Here is a 19790-nt window from a genome sequence, read left to right as displayed (position 1 = left end):
GGACGTCCGCATGTGGGGAAAAAATAAGAGTCCTGATGCTCTGCCTCGAACCACACACAATCTATTCCAAGTACACTGTCAGTGAAGACTCTGCAAGCAGCTGTGACAGACGGCATGGGGTGGCGGGGGCGGGGGGGGAACACACGCTCACGGCAGCATCAGATGTAACAGTGCCTCCTTGGCCCCACGATGCCCATCAGAACAGCATGGACCTATACACCATGCCACGCAGGCGTGAAAATGCACGAAGTCCTGCCGCCAGCAGGCACACAAGTGAGTCACAGGGAACGGAGCCACATTCCAGCCGGAGTTCAGAAACAGGCAAGAGTCGCAGACAGTGTTGCAGGAAGATGGAGGGGGCACGTGGGGGCTTCTGGGCCCTGACACTGTTTTTTCTGGTCGGGGCTGGTTCTACAACTGTGTTCTTCCTTCCAATTTAGTAGTCACCTTAGACTTCAATTAAAAAGTTTATCTGAAAAACAATGCTGTTATTCAGATGTTACTACTGTATCAGGTATGTACTTAATTAGTGCATTTGCTTTAATACTCATGTAAAGAGACTGGAAGAATAAACATAGTCTAGGTTTGGGAAGAGAGAGACAGGGCCTTTTGGTCTCATTCGCTTTCTTAGTGTGGTCAGCATGAGGTCGCGGTCTGAGAATTTGAGATGAGGCTCATCTGAGCTCAGCTGCACGTGCAAAACAAATACTGAACATCAAAGACTTGACGGGAACGTGAAACATCTCAATTCTTTTTTGTATCGAGTATAATAATGTTTCAGATATATTGGGTTAAATAAAATTCATTTCACCAGCCTGCCTTTCCAACGTGGCTACCAGGAGGTGTGAACTCACTGGGTGGCGCTCACTCCATCAACTGGAGTCCCGAGGGGGACGTGACTGCATCGAGGGGACTGCACCAGCAGGGGCAGCCTCCAGCTCCCCAGTTGGGACGCAGTGACGTGCGCCTGCCTCCAGAAACCTCTAAGCAGGTGCTGGCGGGCCTGGGGGCTGAAGGACAAGACCTTTTGTGGCCGAGGACTGACCAGGGGCAGGTGGCAACTCTGTTGGATTCATCAGGGGCTGTTTCAGAAGTGAGGACCGAGGGGGACAACATGTGTCTTGAATGTCTACCCTTGAAGTCTTGAGCTGTGTCGCCTGCCCGTCCGCCCCAGCCCCCCGGCAGACGTACCTGCTTGATCTCGTGGTAGTGCCCCAGCAGGGCGTAGGGGCAGTAGGAGATGCTCATGGAGACCACGCCCATGGTGCTGATGGTGACCATGGCGATGTAGACATTGGGGAACATGGCCATCACAGCCGTGCCAACGGAGAAGCCCAGTGTCCCCAGCACGTAGATCACCCTGACACTCAGGTCGTAGTTGTCCAAGTACTTCTGTAGCAGGGCTGCAGAGAGGGCCACAGGGAGGGGACAGTAACCAAGCTGCTCACTCCTGTCAGGCTCCCTCTACCACCCCTTCCACCCCTTCCCTTGTCCTGACACCCCCTACTTCCTTGGGCTGAACCCAGGCCCACTCAGACACAGACAAGTGTCACCTCCTCTTGGCCCTGCCTGCCACCACGAAGCCCTGGAGGGCACAGCCGCAAGTGTTCCCAGAACACACTTGTAGCTCACAGCCCTCCTTGGTCCCAGACCCCACGACCCGGCCCTTCCTACAGCTCCCAGAGGCCTCCTTGATCCGCCAGGACACTGATCCAGGCCCACTTAGCAGCCTTCTGTGGCCCGACCCCAGGATGACCTCGTCTGAAGCGGGGTGGCACCAGGCAGCCCTGCCTCTGGAACACGTGCTGTCACTGGTTACTCCATGGGTCCCTCTCTGGTCTCCCCTCACCCTTCCTGCCCTGGTAGCTCAGATGCCACCTCCTCTGGGAGGGTGCCCTGCCGAGAATCTCTCCTCCAAAATTCTTCTGTTAAAGCAGTGACAACATTGTTTATTGGCATGCTGGCTGCCTGAGGGCGTTGACCCTGGTCACCCTCAGATCCAGTCCAGCTAAAATTAAGCTGGCTTTCTCCTCCATGGCTCAGAGGGCAGGCAGGCGAGCCCGGCCCACACGCAACCCGTGACCATGGTTACGCCCAGTTCCAGGCGGTGAGCCTGGGCGTGCTGCTCCCAGGACGGACGCCTGGCACCCCGGCCCCACCCTTCAGGACACAGCTGCGCCTGGAGACAGGGGCTGCTACCCATGGCAGACGGGACCTGCTCCTCCCGCCACTCTGACTGCCAGCTGAGCCCCGGGCGGGGCCAGGGCTTTATCCATATCTGAGCTGGCAGGGCCAGGACAGCATGTCCAAACAAAGGCACCAAGAGTGCTGGGCAGCATCAGTGGGTGGCACAAGCAGGGCAGCCTCCAGGGGGTCTCAGATTCCCCACCCCTGGGGTCAGCCTGCAGCGTCCTTTCTGTTAAGATGAGGAGACACGAGAGCCAGGGCTTCTCCCCGAGGGGCGGCCCGTTCAGGCAGAGGCCCGGGTCTGACTGACACCTCCGCCTTCCAAGGTGCAGGGTTCCCTCATGTTTCCAGTTGCTAAGTGATCTCCAGGGTGTGACACTTTACCTGACTGGAGGACTCTCACCTGAGCAAATAGCACCGGTAGCAGCGTAAATGACCAGGCCCCAGCAGCCCATCTTGACCCCAGCGTTGTAGGCGTGCCAGGCCGTGGAGTTGGAGGGCGCCTGTTCAGGACGGAGCACAGGGTTTAGGAGAGTGTTTTGTTTATTTCAAGAGAAGAGATAACTGCTCCAGGAGCAGGGTCAACCCGGTGCCTGGGTCAGATCTGGAAAACCACTTTCACTCTCCTATAGCCCACAGCTGTCTGTGAGGTGACTCTGCCAAGCCCCTCAACAAGAGGGGAGGTCTGTGCCCCCAACCCTCAAATCTGGGATGGTCTGCACTTGTACAAGCGACTCTCCTGCCGCCTCCACCTTGGCCCCCTCTGAGCCGCCGTGAGCAGCAGCTCCGCTGAGATGCGAAAGGAGGGGGCTGCGTGGGGACGGGGTGGGGGTGCCCGGCAGCGGGGGGCGCTGAGCATGTGCTGAGCCACCTCAGCCCTCGTGGCAAACGCAGCCACAGGAGTGAGCCTGGCTGACACCACGGGAGCAGAAGAGCCGCCTGCTGAGTCTGGTCATTATCTTAACCCAGTGACACCCCGTTCAGACTTGAGTTCAGCACTTGGCACTCACAGCTGCTCACCGTGGACCTCACTGCACACCCGTCTGCAGCTCAGATGATGGCCCCTGACCACATCTGCGGAGGTGCACGCCAGCCGCTGCCTGCTGCGTGTCACCCACCTGCACACCCGGGCAGTGCTCTCAGTGCACCGCGCTGTCCCCATTGCCCGGGCCGGGGTAGGGAGGGCCCCCCACCCAGCGTACAGCAGTGGGAACCCTGTTCAGGTGCTGGGCACTCACCTTGGGGTCCCCTTCAAAGATGACCTGGCCCATGAAGTCGGTGTAGAACACGGCCTCGGCGATGACGGAGAACCAGGTGAGGAGGTGGCAGATGCACAGCCGCAGCAGCTCGCGGGGCATCTTCAGCATGGACAGCCACAGCAGGCGCACGGTGGTCTCGCTCTCCCCCTCTTCGCTCTCTGTGTCCCCGCTGGAGTTGGTGGCCCCGCTCTGGTTCCTGTGCCGGCACCGCTGTCGCTGCCGCTTCTGCATGTCGTACAGGTCACTCATGCTGCGGGACGGCTTGATCAGGACCACGGCATTGGCCCGCCGGTAGCGGTAGCAATGGGACGCGATTTTGCCGTAGTAGGAGAAGGTGCTGGAGGCTTGCCGGCGGAACATGTGCCTCCGCCGCCTCATGGAGCCAGACGTGGCTGAGGCCTTCATGTCCGCCCTGCTGTAGCCGCTGAGGACGTCCTTCGGGGGGGAGCCACTCCCGTTTGGGACTTTAGCTTCATTCAAGTGATTATCAAGCAAGGTCTCGTCTTCCTTGGCAGCTTCCCTGAGGAATGTGGCCAGGCGGGGCAGCTTGGCCTTGACCAGCTCCTGGCTGGTGCTGCGTGGCGTGGCGGGGTAGGAGGTGTCGTGGAAGATGGAGGGCTCGATGTCGTGCAGGAAGAGCAGCTCGGGCTCCATGTCCAGTGTGGCATCCGGCATGTGCAGCACAGAGTCACTCTTGCTCCGCACGATGTCCACGTCGAGATAGTCCAGGGGCAGCTCGTGCTCCGACTGTACCTCGTCGGGGAACGTGGGCACGGCGCCGTACTGCTCGCCCCCGTCCAGGGCGCCGAGGCGGGTGGTGGCGGGGTGGGCGCAGCCCAGCTTGGCGGGCAGGGCATCCTCCTCGGTGCTGCGCTCCTGCTGCGGGTTGTACTGCTCCTCCTCGATGCTGAAGAGGTGCAGGGCCACAGACACCGTGAACACGATGGCGGCAAAGAAGAAGAGCACCTGGTTCTGTGTCCTGAACCAGTCGCCCAGGAAGGTCTGCGTCCAGTCCAGCCCGCCCAGCACGTAGCCCACAGCCCCGCCCAGGCCTGCGGGGAGGGAGAAGCGGCAGTGAGCAGGCGGGACAGCTCTGGAGGGGCTTCACCCGCCTACGGGGGGCAGGGCCGCACTCACAGTCAGGATACAAGTTTCGGGGCGGAGAACGGGAAATGCCAGGAAAACAAAATAAGAACCTCCAGCTGCCCCCAGGTCGGGTAATTCTCACTTAACACACTTTCTGCTTAATAAATTAAGAGCAGACTAACACCAGGATGGGACACAAGGTACCCCCATATGTGCCTCTTTGTACTGAATGCCCCTAAGTGAACAGGGTGACCTTCACCCACTGGACGTGGCAACTGCAGGCTGAAGGGCCCATCCACCTGGTGACCACACCACCCGGGCTCACCTGGGCCCACTCGCCCCTCGCAGATTCTCAGTCCTCTGGTCTTGCTCAGTGGCAAGGAGGGGACGCCCCCGGTTACCTCTCAGCCCTAAGACCCCACCCACTGCCACGCCTGCCAGTCTGCACAGGAGCTGCACATGGAGGGACAGAGTGCACGTGACCTGCAGAGCCGGCCTCAGGAGGGAGCACAGGCTGTCGCCCCCCGCCACCCTGCCAGGCTGTACTTTACCGGCAGAGAAGGCGTGGATGTTGAGCGCCATGTCCTGCTCCTCGCTGTCCACCACGTCCAGCAGGTAGGCACGGATGGGCCCCTCGGTCGCATCGGCGCTGAAATCCAGGACCACCACCCCCAGCACCGTGAGGACAATGCCAATGGGCTGCCGGCCGGGGACATCGCCGAGGGCCAAGCCTGCGGGGAACACAGAGAAGGCCGTCAGACCTGCACGCCGGCCAGCTCAGGCTGCTGAGAGCAAACTGTCCCCGCAGGGGAGACGGCCCAGGAAACCATGCCAGGGAGACAACAAGGTCCTTTGCCTCAGACTCTGGGTCAAGAAAGTGGGTTCTGCTTTTCCCTGTCCTGTGGTTTGCAGGCTTATTTGTTCTCCCTGTTCACGCCAGCGGTTCACTGCACGTCCGAAAACTCATCAGCCTTTACGTTTTTAAAACAGAAAAGGGGCGAATAGTCCTTTCCAGCCCCACCACCGCAGAGAGGGTGACTGCTGTGCTGGCGCGCAGCCATCCATGCTGTTCGAGGGAATTGACCACGGGAGGGCAACGCTGGCGACACTCCAAGGTCAGGCGCACCCAAGATGTCCAGCCAACCTCGGGCGGACGCTGTGGCGCCCTGGAGAAGTCTGGATCTGAACGGAAATGACACCCAGAATCCCAGGAGTTTTTCCAGCCAGTCCTCTGAGCAGCTGGGCTCCAGGAGACGTGGTCTGAAGAGGAAGACGTGAGTGGCCTTGCCTCACCTGTGGGTCCTCTCAGAATGGGGCGCAAGCACCTGAGAGCAGCTGTCCCCACACACCACATATCACCTGCCTCAGGTGAGTCTGCCCCAGATGTGAACCCAGAGGTCACACTGTGAATCCTGAAGACTGAACCAAAACCTACGTCTCCATCTACCCCAGTGAGGCAAGTGGTGCCCTTGTGACAAAGGTCAGAGGCAGCGGGGGCTGAGGGCTGGGACCCAGGACCTGCCCCAAAGTGCTGCGAAGCATCTTCACACAGACACACCATCCGGCAGGAGGGGGGCTCTCTGCCCAGGAGTGCCCTGCTGGCCTTCTCGGACCACAGGCGTGAGACAGTGTCCATGCTGGGGCTGGAGTTCTCCTGTCACACTGGGCAGGACCACCCCAAGGACATAGCCTTGAGAAAGCCCCATCATTCTCTCTGCACCTCAGTAAGAGTGGGGGGTGGGCAGGGCGGTGCTCTCAGGTGACGCAGATGGCCGAGAGAGCCAGCAGGACCAAGCCTGGCAGGTGCCAGGGAAGCAGCACCCCGGAATTCTGAATCAGAGGCACCAGCTGGCTGGAGGAGGCCACACAAGGGGTGTCACTCAGGAAGGTGACCCTCGGGCAGGGATGGGCAGGGGACAAAGCCAGCCCACAGCCCCACCCCCACCCAGGCCTCGGGGAAGTGAGTAACACTCCCCGAGCAGAGGGGTTTCTGGGGTTTCCCTTCCTGAACGATCCAACACCCCGACTTCCATGTGAATGGACACAGACCTGGAGCAAGTTCCTCTATTTCAGAACAGAGCAAGTTCCTCCCTCTGGAAAAGTTGCTGCCAGAAAATAACGTTTTGTTTTTAACAGTTTTGATGGATGCCCTCAGGGCAAAAAATATTTTCCCACATACAGTTGCTTTAATTAAGAACAAAACAACAAAAAAGGGCAAAGCAAAACATGAGCACATGAAACAAAAAAATATCAAACTAGGTTCTGGACATTTTCAATACCAAGTCTAAGAAAAGGAGAACAAAAAAAGAAAAGATAATTTCTGAAATAATGCTGGAAACAGGACGTGGTGTCAGATACGCACTAAAAACAAATGATCACAACAGGAAGCGTTTCCCTGTGAACAGGTCCCCCCGGCGTTCCCACGTGGGGCCAGCGCTGGCGCTGCCAAGAGGGCCTGCGGGGTGGTTACCGCTGAGCGGCTCCCGGAGGCCCCAGCCCAGGCGACCGACCACCACACACGTCTGACTGAGCGAAGAGTCAGCCAGGTCAGGACCTGCCGTTCGCGTGTCTGGATGCAGAGCATGGCAGACACACTTACCGATGGCAGAGCCGTTGAGGAAAAGTGCAACGCCGAAGAGAACTCCCACACACAGGGCGAGGATGAAAGGTCGCCGGCGGCCCCAGCTCAGAGTGCACCGGTCACTCGCAGACCCAATGAGGGGTGTGAAGATGAGGCCAAGGACGGGGCTCAGGAACCAGGTGAGGCTGTAGTACTGCTCCGGAAGGCCTGCAAGGACACGAGGGCTGTCACACGTGCAGGCACCACACACCGGCTGGGCTGCAGAAGCACCAGACGATGGGTACTTTTGTGCCATCTCAGGGCAGACTTTGTTTTTCCTGCAATGCCGGGTGATCTGAAATCAACCAGACCCTAACTGGTAAGCGTCAGGTGGCCACGCCACGCACACGCCCGGAGGGCACCTCGCCCAGGGCTGCACACAGGAGGCTGAGACCCCTCCACAATGGTGCTGCCCAGGGCCTCAGGGCCTGGCTGAAGGCCTCCTCTCGGGCAGCAGGTATGGAGCCACCATCCCTTGACACAGACGGTAGACACCAAGAGAGAGGACAGTGACAGCAGCTTCAGAGAGCTACCAGGATCCCACAACTTCTGGATCTCACTGGCTGAAAATGTACCACAGTGGGTCCCACCGAAGGTCCACACGGCCAACACGGGGCTCAATTACCCCAGCAGTGGTTGCTCTGAGTGGCCACGAAGCAGGGCTGGGGGTGGCACAAGAGTGTGTCTAGCTGCAGCAAGGTATTGCAGCTGGCACTTAGCAGTCACTCTCACACTGAAACTTCCTAACTGCCCAGGGAGGCAGGGATGACTGTGCCTGTTTTACAGATAGGGAACTCGAAGCTCAGAGAGGTTAGGTAACTTGCCCTAGGCCACACAGCTAGAAAGTGGTAGCCCAGGATTTAACCAAGGGATGCCTGATTTCAAACTCTATGTCCCTGCCCCCATCTACACACTGTCTATCACATAACCCCGAATGCCCACCAGCAGTTGGGCGAATAAACGATGACAGCCGGCCACGCACTGGAGCACCACACCAAGACCGGACTGCAGGAGCCGCAGCCACAGCAACAACGTGGCTGAATCTCGCTCCCAATGTCAAGGCAGGCGGCCAGACACAGGCAAGCACATGCCAGAGTGATGCCCGCTATGTGACGTCCATGGGCACATTAAGGAACCTCTGCTGTTGCAGTTGAGGGCTGGTGGCCCTCGGGAGGGACAGTGACTGGAGGGACGTGTGTCCTCGATCTGGATGGTCGCCTCACACTTATGGTCACTTGCTGACACTCATCCAGTGGCAGACAGGCTCTGTGCACCTCTCCATGTCACGCTTCAATAAAACACGGACTTAAAGAATAAAGGTGCTTTGGATCGCCAGCAATTCATCTGGCCAATGTTTTATGCTGCCAAAGGCACTGAGAAATGGAATGTTGTGTTGAACTAGTAAGAAAAACAAACTTGTGTGGGAGGAGGAAATCGTTTTCAAAGGAGGAGGGAAGCGCCTTTCAAAATCATTGCTAATGTGCCCATTAAAATATTTATGCATCAGCTGGGAATGCAAGGTGTTTGCTTTGACCTTTACACCACACAGAGCTTCAGGAAGGTTGAGTTTTACTCCTATTTGAAGTCAGCAGAAGTACTGGTGTTTCAGGAAACGAGCAGTCTGCTGAGTGTGTTCCTCTGCACGGGCTGGGACTCGCCCGGCAGCCGGTCCTCGCCTTTCGCCACACGTTGTGCAAAGAGGAAAGCAACGGCTGCCGTGGGCTGCCGCGACCTGCCCATGTTTAATAATATACGATATATGTTATTAATACATATTAATATATAGCTATTTCTCAGAAATGGCTCTTTATCAAAACTACTTAGCATGTGCAACAGTGGAAATCTCGGAAAGATGGGAAAGCATTATTACTGTAGCACACACAGACTCCCACTCTCATTGGTATTTTTTTTTTTTACATGTGTCACAACTTTACCAGTAAGTGCCAGCAAGCCTGGGGACTGGTGGCTCCTTGCGGGGCTGCAGCGTGTGTGTGTAGGACGCCTCCCTGCCAGAGGTTACCCTTGGGTCCTGGCCCCCGTGGGGGAGGGTCTCCTCCAGCACCTCACCTCTTCTCACCCCCTGCCTGGGGCAGCCCCTCCAGCCACTGCTCAAACTCCTTGGGTGGGGGCTGTCATCCACCCAGGAGGCCCCCACGCCCCTCCTGCTCCCCTGCCCACGGTGCCTGCCCGCCTGGGCACCCCAGCCACTGCATTTCCCACACCGTATTTGGCCACCTGTGTTCCCGAGGGACTGTGCCTCCCTGGAGGGCCCCACTCCGGTCTGGCGCCTCACGAGACCTGGGACCCACAGAGAGCGCAAATCCTTGGCGACCTGACCCAAACCACTTTACTATTTTCAGAATTTCTCCAGCCGTTTTGAAAACTCGGATTTTTCATCTGATATCAATTCCCTTAAGGGGAAGAATTTTCTTTAGTTTCTTTAGCATTTCTTACAGAGCTGATCTGCTGATGGTAAATGCTCTTAGGTTTTTTTCTAAAACCTCTTTATTACTCTTTTATTCTAAAAGAATATTTTTGCTGCATACAGAATTCTGGATTAATTCTCCCCACCCCAGGACTTGGAAGACGTAACCCCACTGTCTTCTGGACGCCACTGTTTCTCAAACGGCCGCTGAAGTCACTCGTGTGACTGCTCACTTGTGGGAAATGTGTCTTTTTCTCTCTGGCCGCTTTCAAGATTGTCTCTGTATTGTTGGTTTTCAGCAGTTCGTGACAAGCCTAAGTAAGGATTTCTTTACATTTATCCTGCTTGGGGTTCCCTGGGCTTCATGAATCTGTAGATTTATGGCTTTCACCACATTTAGGAAAAATTCAGTTATGTCTGACTTTAAAGATTTTATGCCCATTCTCTATTTCCTCTCTCCTGGGATCCAATCACACACACAGGGGACTTTCTTCTGCTACTGTCCCTCTGTTTCTTTGTTCTCTCTGGTCTTCGGACTAGATAATTTCTACTGATTAAACTCTAAGTCCGCTGACTCTGTCTTCTGTCATCTCCAATCTCCTCTAAACCCCACCTTGTTAATTTTTTATCTCAAGATATTGTATTTTTCAGATCTAAATTTCCATGTGGTTCTCTTTCTGTAGCTTCTATTTCTCTGCTGGAGTTTCCTACTTTTCATCATGAGCGTGTTTTCCTTTACGTCCTTGAGCCTGGCTGTGTGTCTGCCTGTCTGATTCCAACGTGAGCTATGGCCCTGGGGGCTCAGTCTCCACTGCTGCCTTTTCTCTGGAGTAAGGGTCACCTTTTCTTTCCTCTTTAAAATCGTCTAGTCATACTGAGTTGTATCCTACACATAGTGAGTGATGTGTCATAGGGTTTCTCCTTTCTTTCACAGCCCCTTGACGTGTGTTGATAGTTTTGTTTAACAGTTAACCTGGCTGGACTCAAATTAAAAAAAAAACTCTGTCTCCCTGCAGTGGCAGAGACAGAAATCTCTGTTCAACTCTCGTTTAGCTTTTGTCAATCTGCTGGAAATCTGTCCCATAAATGCATATTTCAGGGATCAGCCAGAGATCGCAGAGTTTATACACAGGGTTTGATTCTAATTCTTCCCTGAGGTTCCCTGAGACAGTAAGAGTGCAGGAATCTGTCCAAGCTTCCACCACCCCGTGTGGCATCAACTAAAGCCAATCTGCAGGTTCAAGGCCGTGGAGAGGGAGAAAGCTGCCCGTGCCCGCCCTCCTTCCAGCTGTCTGCCTCCCTCCAGGTCCCATGTCCTCGCTGCTGTCCAGTGCTCCAGGCAGCTGCTCTGACATTCCACCTGGAATCTTCACTGCAGAGAGGTTGTTCTGCACGAGCTACTGGCAGGGTGTGAACGGCTACGTGAGTCATTATTTCTCTTGATCCTCATAACAGCTCTGCCAGGCAGGTGGCACTGGTTTGCTTGTATAAGATGTCATACTTGGCTGCTTTCTGCCTAGATTTGACATCCTGGAAGCTCCTAAGAAAGGGGCCATGCATACCTTGTGCCCTGCTAGATCTCCAGTAGGAGTGCAAAAGCCACCTACCGAACCAAAGCATCTCATTTGGTAACTGCCAGCTCGTGCTACGCCCCATGCTGCCCTACCTGTCCACGGCGGGCTCACCATGTAGGAGGGTACTGGGTGGCACAGGCCACGTGATGGGTGTGGGAGGGGGAGAGCTGCAGCCACTGGCACAGTCCAGAGGGGAGGCTGCAGCTCGCCGGCGCAGGGGACAGCTCCCCACATTCCTCTGAGGACAACTGATACAACTCGCAGAGCATGGCTATATCTCATTTGATCCTCAGACACCCAACGAGGCCTGTATCATTATCCCCACTTCGCTGGTGAGGATATGAAGACTCAGAGAGGAGGCTTGCTCACACGATGGTCCCTCCTCTGCCTGGGTGCAGCCACCTTCCGGTTCGCCTGTCTCTGCTCCTGGCACCATGGCCAGGCAGAAGGGACATGTGAGTCCCACTGGGGTCTGAAGGCGGGAGCCATCACCTCCACCCTAAAGTCCCTGCCACCCTGCAGGATGGAGGCACTTGCCGTCAGCTGGGAGCGGGGGATGGACAGGGCAGAGTGGGCTGGCGGAGGTCGAGCCGGAATCAGGGAGTGGGGTGCAGACAAGACCTCCCCCAGCTCTGAGACCCCCACAGGCGCTGCACCAAGTGCCTCTCTGTCTATAATGATTCAGATCTGCTGCATTCACTGGTAGAAGCTCCAGCCTCAACTTCTGTCTCTCTAATGGGTGGCAGATCAATAAGGCAGAGTGAAAATTATAGGGTTGCAGTTGGTCCTTGAAGATTGATCAGTTATCTGGACGGGCACAGACAGCGCTAAGCGCTTCCTTCTGTAACGTCGGTCACTACTGGTGCAACCAGGCGCTGAGAGGCCACAGGGTCGAGTCACGAAAGCCCCACCTGTCCATAACCATCCTCTCTTTAACTTATGCAACAATGTGCCAGGCTGTGTGTCAGCCAGGACACCTGCATGTGGAAGTGACTCTACAAGGTGAGGAGGGAGACATGCTCCTTTGAAAACAAGGCCATGTGCCACCCCGAGGAGAGGAGCCATGGGCGGAGCAGGGGCCTGGCGTGGCCCCAGGGGACCTCCCCGTCCACACACACACAGAAGGCATCCGGAGTGGTCAGCTGCCCTGGGCACCTCGGCCGCACCACACAACAGCCAGTGCAGGGGAACAGCCGTGCTCCGCTCTGCTCCTCTCGGGCACTTCATAGGCTGACGGGCGACTCAGGAAGCAGCGTTTACAGTCCTGGGTGCTGCGGCGCGTGCTGGGGGCGTGTGCCTCTCGGAAGGTGCTGCTGCTGTTCTGAGAAGTTGCAACACACAGGGAGACGGATGCACAGACAAGACCACGGCTTAGTGCGCTCACCCAACATGCCAGAGTCTTGAAGTTCAACTGCAGCACCCCGAGTCGTGTATATGCCTCTGCGTAGGCCGGACAGGCTGCCCACCAGCAGCTTCTTGCCAGTGAGCTCAGTCCCACGGGCTCACGGGACTAGCCGCCCGAGACCTCCACAGGCACTGCGCCCACTCCCCACCAAGGGCCCCTGTCTACAATGACTCAGATACGGCCAGGATAGCCCAAGGGGTGACTGCAGACAGAGGTCACAGAAAGGAGCTGGCACACTTCGTCACTCCTTTATGAGGACAGCCAAGCAATTGAAATGGAATGGTCACATAATTAAAATATGAATGCAGAAATGGGTTTTTCTCCTTGTCCACAAAAACACCATCAAGAGGTAGCACTCACTGCCCCGAGCTCTGGCTGGGTCTCAGAAAAGTGAGGAAGGACTGCAGGTGGGGGATGAAGCCCACCTGCCACAAAGGAAAAACGCTGACCATTCACAGACTCACAGGCCACAGTGAGGCTTCTAACCTCTGGGGACAAGAAGAGAGAGGACGCGGGGTGGTGGTGGAGGAGCTGCCCCACCCAGCTCCGTCGCTTGGTGGTCCTGTGGACACCTCTCCACCTCTGCCCCACCAGCCCCCCTAGAGCTCCAGCCTGCATGAGCACCATGTGCTGTCACGGTGCGGGGGCGTCTTCTGCCAGTTATGGTCCATGTGGCTTCTCTGCACCCCCTACCAATGGCTCCACCTACTGTGGACTGGCTCCTGCCTGCAGCTCGCCCCGAAACTGCCCTTGAGGTCACCAGTGCCACCTACGTGTCCATACAGCCAGTCTTTATTTTCTGGGCTTGGCCCTGAGCCCCTCAAGGGCAGAGAGTGCTGGCACAACTACCGGCCCGCCCGGCGTTGTGCCTTGCATGAGGCAGTCACCCTAACCAAGTGCTGGGTGAAGATGCCTCTACTGGGTAGGGATTCCTGGGGCTGCTGACCCTCCCCCCGCCCCGCACTGCCCCGCGGCATCCCCAGTGCCCTGCTCACCTGAGCGGCAGGCACTGGCTGGCTCTACAACCCACAGACCTCCCCCACCCCAGCTCAGGCTCCCACAGCCACCTGGCCCTGCCCTGCTCACCCCTGACACCTGTCTCTCCTCCTGTGTTGCCCCCAGCCCTGGGTTAGGCCTCCCAACCTCCTCTCTGATCCCCATTAATTCAGCCCCGTGCCCACCTTGCCTGAGACGCAGGTGGTCCCTTCAAAGCACACAGCTGCCATGGACGTGGGTACTCAGAGGCCTTCAATGGCTCCTCGTGGCCTGGTGTCGTGATTTTAGCTGTAAAACTCGGGGTGGTGGGGTGCTGGGTGGAACCCGCTGCACTGCCTCAGCAGGACTCCGGCCAGGCCCAGCAGCCTCGGGCTCCCTTTGTCCATCTCCCCCTGCCCCTCGGACACACAAGGCCTCTGTACCAGGATGGGCACCCAGTGTGTTCCAAGACAACCCGGGGAAGGTGTCCACTGGCCCAGACTCCGCAGCGGCGGGGGCAACTTCCCATTCCCCCCAGCTGCTGTGAGAATCACGTGCGGTCCCCCCCACCATCAGGACGCCCCCCTAAATGCTGATGCGTAAACTCAAGGTAACCTGGGGCGAGGCTGCCCTCCACTGTAGTGAAACGTCCTCCCAGTGGCCCTAGCAGGCAGGTGCCTGCACTCTCACCTTCCAGGCGAGGAAACCGAGGCACAGGCCACAGAGCAACCACGCAGTAGAACAGGGCCGGGCTCCAGAGGCTGTGCCCCCAACCAGCAGACCCCGTGTGCCGAGGCCTGGCTGCTCTGCAGGCTCCTCTGCGCTCAGCAACACTCAGGGACACATGCCCGGTGCCCGTCACTCTCTCCCTGGAAGCGGCGGGCACCTAGCACGACAGCTACGCCCCGACGACAGCTACGCCCCGACGACAGCCATGCCCCGACGACAGCTATGCCCCGACGACAGCCACAGGCTACGTGGCTCGGGTAAGCAGGGCAGGGAGCTGTGAGGCATGCGTGGGGCTCAGTGGAGGCTATAGAGGCCATGGGCTGGTCAGGCCAAGGAGGAGGGATGAGCCCGAGAGGGTAAACAGGACCAGCAGGGCTTCGTGTCCCTGACCCACCTGAAAGTAAATCTAAGGTGCAAAGAAAGGTCAAGCCCATCAGGCAATCAAGGCCTCTGTCTCAAGTCACCTGCACCTGAGCTAACAAGTCAGTCATGGGACACAGGCCACACAGGTGCCCACAGTGCCAGGCTACAGGCACGGCCCTGAGTAGCGAGGTGACAGCTCCCTTTGTCAGAGCAGGCTGGTGAGAAAAATCACGGACTTGCACAGCCTGAGGCAGTGGGAACTGGTCTCCCGGGCCACGAGGACGCCTCGGACACGGCATTTCCCAGCAAGGCTCCAAACAAGGCTCCAAACAAACACGACGCTGGCCCTAGTAAATAAGGTTTGTTTTTTTCCCAGGCAAGAGTTGAACAACAATGGTGGGACCAGGAAGGCTCCCCGTTCACAGGAAACACTGTGTCACTGCTCGGCCGCGGGCTGTGTGAGGTCACAGCGACGCTGGGGTCACGTGCGGGCTCATGTTCACAGCCGTGTGTGACAAACTGGTGCTTCTGTGGTAGGGGGCGGGGAGAATGGGAAAGCTGCCTATAAATGTTTAACAAAAGACCTGAATGGGAATAGGAACTCACGTTCTTTCTCTCAATAGACAAAGCCTCCACGTCAGGACATGTTTGTATTCTTGGACAAAATCTCATGATAACATTAAACGCATGAGCACGAGTTCCTCGTGGGAAATGCTTAACATCCTCGGGTGACCTCTGTCGAGTTCAAGTGGATGAAGTGGCCACACGAAGGGCCACAGCCGAGAAAAGAGTGGGTGTCGCCCCGGGTCAGGTGCACAAGGCTCAGCCACCTGTGTGTGGTGACGCCTCAGGGACAGGGCCCCCTGCACTGGGGCTCCCTGGCAATAGGGCTCTGCCCGGGGTTGGGAGAGGCAGCTGCAAGGAACATTCCAGAATCGGCAGAGCCGTGGGAAGGTGGGAAGGAGGATGACAAAGGAGGAAGTAAGCCCAGTACTGTCTCTGGGCTGCACTCCCCACAAGTCCTGGTGGCTAAGGTGAAGGGGATGGGGCTGCCACCAGCTGCTGCACACAGGCCACCTCTGCGCCCCCTCCTGTGGCCCACCAGCCCCTTCCCAGAGGTCCAGGGATGACTCCAGAACCGTGTGCGGGTCACATTGGGGGCTGTGAAGCGGTCTGGACATGAGACAGGCCCTGGGGCCCCTCTCTGGGCTTTCCCAGGAGGAACTGGAACCTGAGAGCCAGGATGTGCCCACAGGCTGCTGCTCCAGGGGAAGAGCAGGAACAGCCACAGGGAGGGCCGGCTGCCCATCACTCCCCCCAACATCAGAGGGGGAGTCCTGGGGGACTGGGTCCTGAGGGGCAGCTGTGTGGTACACACAGGTGCCCCGAGCCTGGGTTCATCCATGGTGAGTGTTCCCTGCGTGTGGACTGAGGTGAGCGTGGCCATGAAGGAGACTGGGCTTACTGCACCACCTCAGAATGAATGATTTTGGATGGAGGCAACAGTTTTGAAATGGCAGCATTCAAACTGACCACGCCATTAATCTGCTTCCAGTAGATTCAGAACGGTCTTTTTAGGTTGGCCCTGAGACTGGGCTTGGTTTCCAGGGAGTAAGTGGCCCAGCTCCCACCTGCCCTGCACCTCTGGGAGGGGCCTCAGTAGCACAGCTGGACGCACTTGGCCAGACCCAAGCAAGACACTGACCCTCCAGGAAGCCGGGGGGAACCTCCTGTTTCTCTGCTGTCCCAGTGTTGGCCTCTGGTGCCCAGATCTCGGGGATTTTTCCTTACCAGCTGGTCCCCAGGAATGCGACCTGCTATGAGCTGAAAAGTCAGTTGCTCTCTGCCCTATTAAACACAACCACCCAGCCTCACAGCTCTTTAAAACAGATGTTGCAATAAGCAAACATCTTCATGATGACACAGCGATGTTATCGTAGTGTATGAGCAATTGTACGGCTCTCGGCGCGAGATTCTAGGAGCTTCTTGAAGAGCACGAAGTGCATGGCATGTCCTGCAGCCCCTGCCTAAGCTCAAGGGCCAAAGTCAGCCACACTCTCGGCTGCCCCTCACAGCTACGTGGGTTCATCAGTCCCACAAGCCAACAGCTGCCTGGGCCTTGGAGAAGAGGAAGGAAAGTTCTTCAAATTCAACACGTCCAGAACCCATCTCTTCATCTGCTGCTCCACATCTAGACCTCCTTTGGGGTCACCCAACTCAGAGAAAAGACTCCAGCATCTAGCACTCACGTGGCAGAACCCCATGGTCACCCAGGGCCAGGTGTTCTCAGCCTCACAGGCTACGTGTCCCCAGCTGGCACTTGTTCCCATAGCTGTTCCTGCCCACAGGGCCTTTGCACACGCTGCTACCTCTGCACGAAGCACTCTTCCTTCTCCCCTTGACCTGGTGCCTGGTTAACTCCTTGGTGCCCTTAAAAGAGCGGCACTTTTATGAGTAGAGGTTTATTTGTGCACAACAGCCTTCCAGCTGTCCCCTGCTTCCTCCCTGTCCCTCCACAACCCACCCACCACCTTACAGCCAGAGTGATCATCTAAAAAAACCTAAATGAGAGGATGTCCCTGTACTGCTTACACCTGCCATGACTTCTGGTACCCTTGGATAAAGTCCAACATCCTGCCCACCGCCTGCAAGGCCCGGCCCTACCCTACCCACTGGCTGGGTCAGCCCATGCCAGACCTCTTTCTTCTCCCTCCTCCCTAGGCTCCCGCTTCCCGCCCACACCCCCCGCCACCCCATGCCTAGAAAATGCCGGGCTCGTGGAGCCGGTGGGGTGCCCGTGGGGTGACCTACCATGGCTCAGAAGCTCCTTCCTCATTACTGGGACATCCCCGAAGGCACCCACTGCCACCGCAAAGCCGACACCAGCTCTAGTATCGGCAGCGCCACCAGGATGCATGTGAATTCATTCATTCATTTTAAATTGTGGGTGACTGCTATGGGCCAGGCTGGGAGTGAGAATGCAACCAGCCTGGCAAGAGCATTTTAATTGGCATCAGTTGAAGGCAAAGAAAAGTGTTCCTGCTACCAGCCTTTTGTGACCATGAAGGATGCCAATCTTTAAACGAAACTGATGATGAGGAAGACAATATGGAAAAACAAAAAGAAACTGGGACCTTCGTGATATGATTGAGCTACTAGATCAACATATACCTGAAGTCTGCCCTACCACTGAACTTTTCAGTTAAGTAAGCTGATAAATTCCTCTTATTGTTTAAGCTATTCTAAGTTGGGTTTCTATTACTTGCAACCAAATTGATCTAGTTAATTATTGAGACTGAAACTGTATTAAAGATAAGCATCTTTTTAAAAACCAAAAAAAAAAAGAAAAGAAAAGAAACGAAAAGAAAAGAGAAACGAAATGAAAGAAAAAAAAGAAAGAAAATCAAAGAAAAGAAAAGAAAAGAAAAGAAAAGAAAAGAAAAATGCCAGGCTCACACCCAACTCTGGACCTCAGCCACAGCCAGCCTCTGCGTGGAAGCCCCACCCGGCCATCTTGGCAGGAGTGGCTCCCTGTCCTATGGATATCCCCTCCCCCAGCACCAATCACCATCTCAACAGACCCTGCTCATTTGTCTGCTTTCTCACTGTCTCTCTGAGCCTCGCAGAAGGTTCTCAACAAATCCTCGGTGAGTGACAAACGCCCAAGCAGCACAGCTCCCACCAGACCCACCCTCTGTGGCAGAGACCACGCCAGCCTCTCCGGCAGGTGCGTGGGCCCGACAGCAGACCTGCTGGGTGAGTGTCCAAGCAGCCTCCAGACCAGGGAGACGCGCTGGGCCCTCCTGTGGCAGCGCCTCTCTTGCAGCCAGAGCCCTGCAAGTGGCAGACGGGGCCTTGAACATCCTGCCATCGTGTAAAGGGGACACACTGATAAAGACGGGCATTCTGAAGATTAAATAAGAAAACAAAATGCTCCACTCGGCACCTGCATCGAGACTCTCCCCAGACACCAGGATCCCTTCCTGCACCTCCGGGCCGTCGTGCTGTAATGATTTCCACGTGCAGGGAGTTCAAAGCACTGCAGGGACAATTCAACAGCCCAATTCCACAATTTTTAAGGAAGTCCTCTGGGAGTCCATTTACTCCCGGTAAATAAATTATGTATAACAGCCTACCTTCGATTATTGCCCACAGCACAGCCAAATAAGCACACTCTTTGACTAGGTCTCCCTAGGGGGCGAGTGAGGTACAGGCCTCAATTTCTGCATCCTCAATTCAAATAAGTCCCAGGTGCTTTTTCGGATGCCAGTGTGGGGAGTTCCCCTGAAGTTGAAGGTGCTCCCAGTGAATACAATCTCAATGGCCCAGGGCCACGTCCAAAGCACCCCAACCCTTCAGGCAGAAGGGCCCTCGGAATAAAACACACAGAGGGAAGCAGTTTATGTCCTCAGAGAAGGTCCCAGCTACAGACCTACGATTCCCCGAGCTCTGCAAACTCACAGGACAGTCCTTGCACAGTGGACAAACAGTTGGAGGGTGAGGGGACCCCGAAGCAGTGGCTCTGGCCACCACGTGAAGGTAGGAAGCCCTGGGTGTGCCCAGCTCCTGGACGAGGTGGGCCGTGAACCGTGCTTGTGAAAGGCCGTGGTGGGGCCGAGGGGCTGCCAGGGGCAGGGCTCAGGCTGGCACCTGCCTCCAACACCCGGCCTCGCTGCCTGGGCTTGCGCTGTCCCCAGGGAGGCTGCCACCCGCCGCATGGGCATCCTACACCTAACACTATTTCCCTGTGAAATTAGCCACCTAAAAGCCTTGTACCTTGACATTTTCCAGAAGAAACTGACAGAAGAGCAATGCTACAGGAGGACGCGTGTCACAGGTGTGGCGCCAGTGAGGCACTTCCACTCCCCAAGGGCCTGTCTCCTCCTCTGAGAGCGGGGAGGGAAACAACAGGTGGGAGGTGCCTGCAGTCTGACACACAGACGTTCTCAGAACCAGCGTGAGGAGCCACCTGCCCCGCCTGGGTCGGCCACTACATTGGGCGCCGGGGAAACCTAGACAAAAGAGCTCCTGGGACGGGGACAGTGACTCACACAGGAGAGCAGGGAGGAGTCCCCGCCCTAGTCCGCTGGGTAGCGGGTGTGGGGATGACGGTGACGGCAGCGAGCCAGCTCCACCCTGAGTCAGACCACGGAGGGCGGGACGCGGC

The 19790-nt window shown here is 56.8% G+C and overlaps 1 protein-coding gene across 2 annotated transcripts in view; it reads right to left on the bottom strand.

The window, feature by feature from the left end:
- Nucleotides 1-19790, bottom strand: part of SLC45A4 (solute carrier family 45 member 4) — an 86551-nt gene that overhangs the window by 3147 nt on the left and 63614 nt on the right. For both annotated transcript variants that reach the window (XM_045560884.1, XM_045560886.1), the window contains exons 3-7: nucleotides 7132-7320; nucleotides 5084-5263; nucleotides 3426-4498; nucleotides 2591-2690; nucleotides 1192-1403 (exon numbers count right to left, since the gene is read on the bottom strand). In XM_045560884.1, the coding sequence (XP_045416840.1) occupies nucleotides 1192-1403; nucleotides 2591-2690; nucleotides 3426-4498; nucleotides 5084-5263; nucleotides 7132-7320 (1754 nt within the window). The remainder of the gene's footprint in view (nucleotides 1-1191; nucleotides 1404-2590; nucleotides 2691-3425; nucleotides 4499-5083; nucleotides 5264-7131; nucleotides 7321-19790) is intronic.

Source organism: Lemur catta, chromosome 9 (assembly GCF_020740605.2).
Source record: "Lemur catta isolate mLemCat1 chromosome 9, mLemCat1.pri, whole genome shotgun sequence".
NCBI classification, from domain to species: domain Eukaryota; kingdom Metazoa; phylum Chordata; class Mammalia; order Primates; family Lemuridae; genus Lemur; species Lemur catta.
This window is presented reverse-complemented; position numbering and strand designations above follow the sequence as displayed.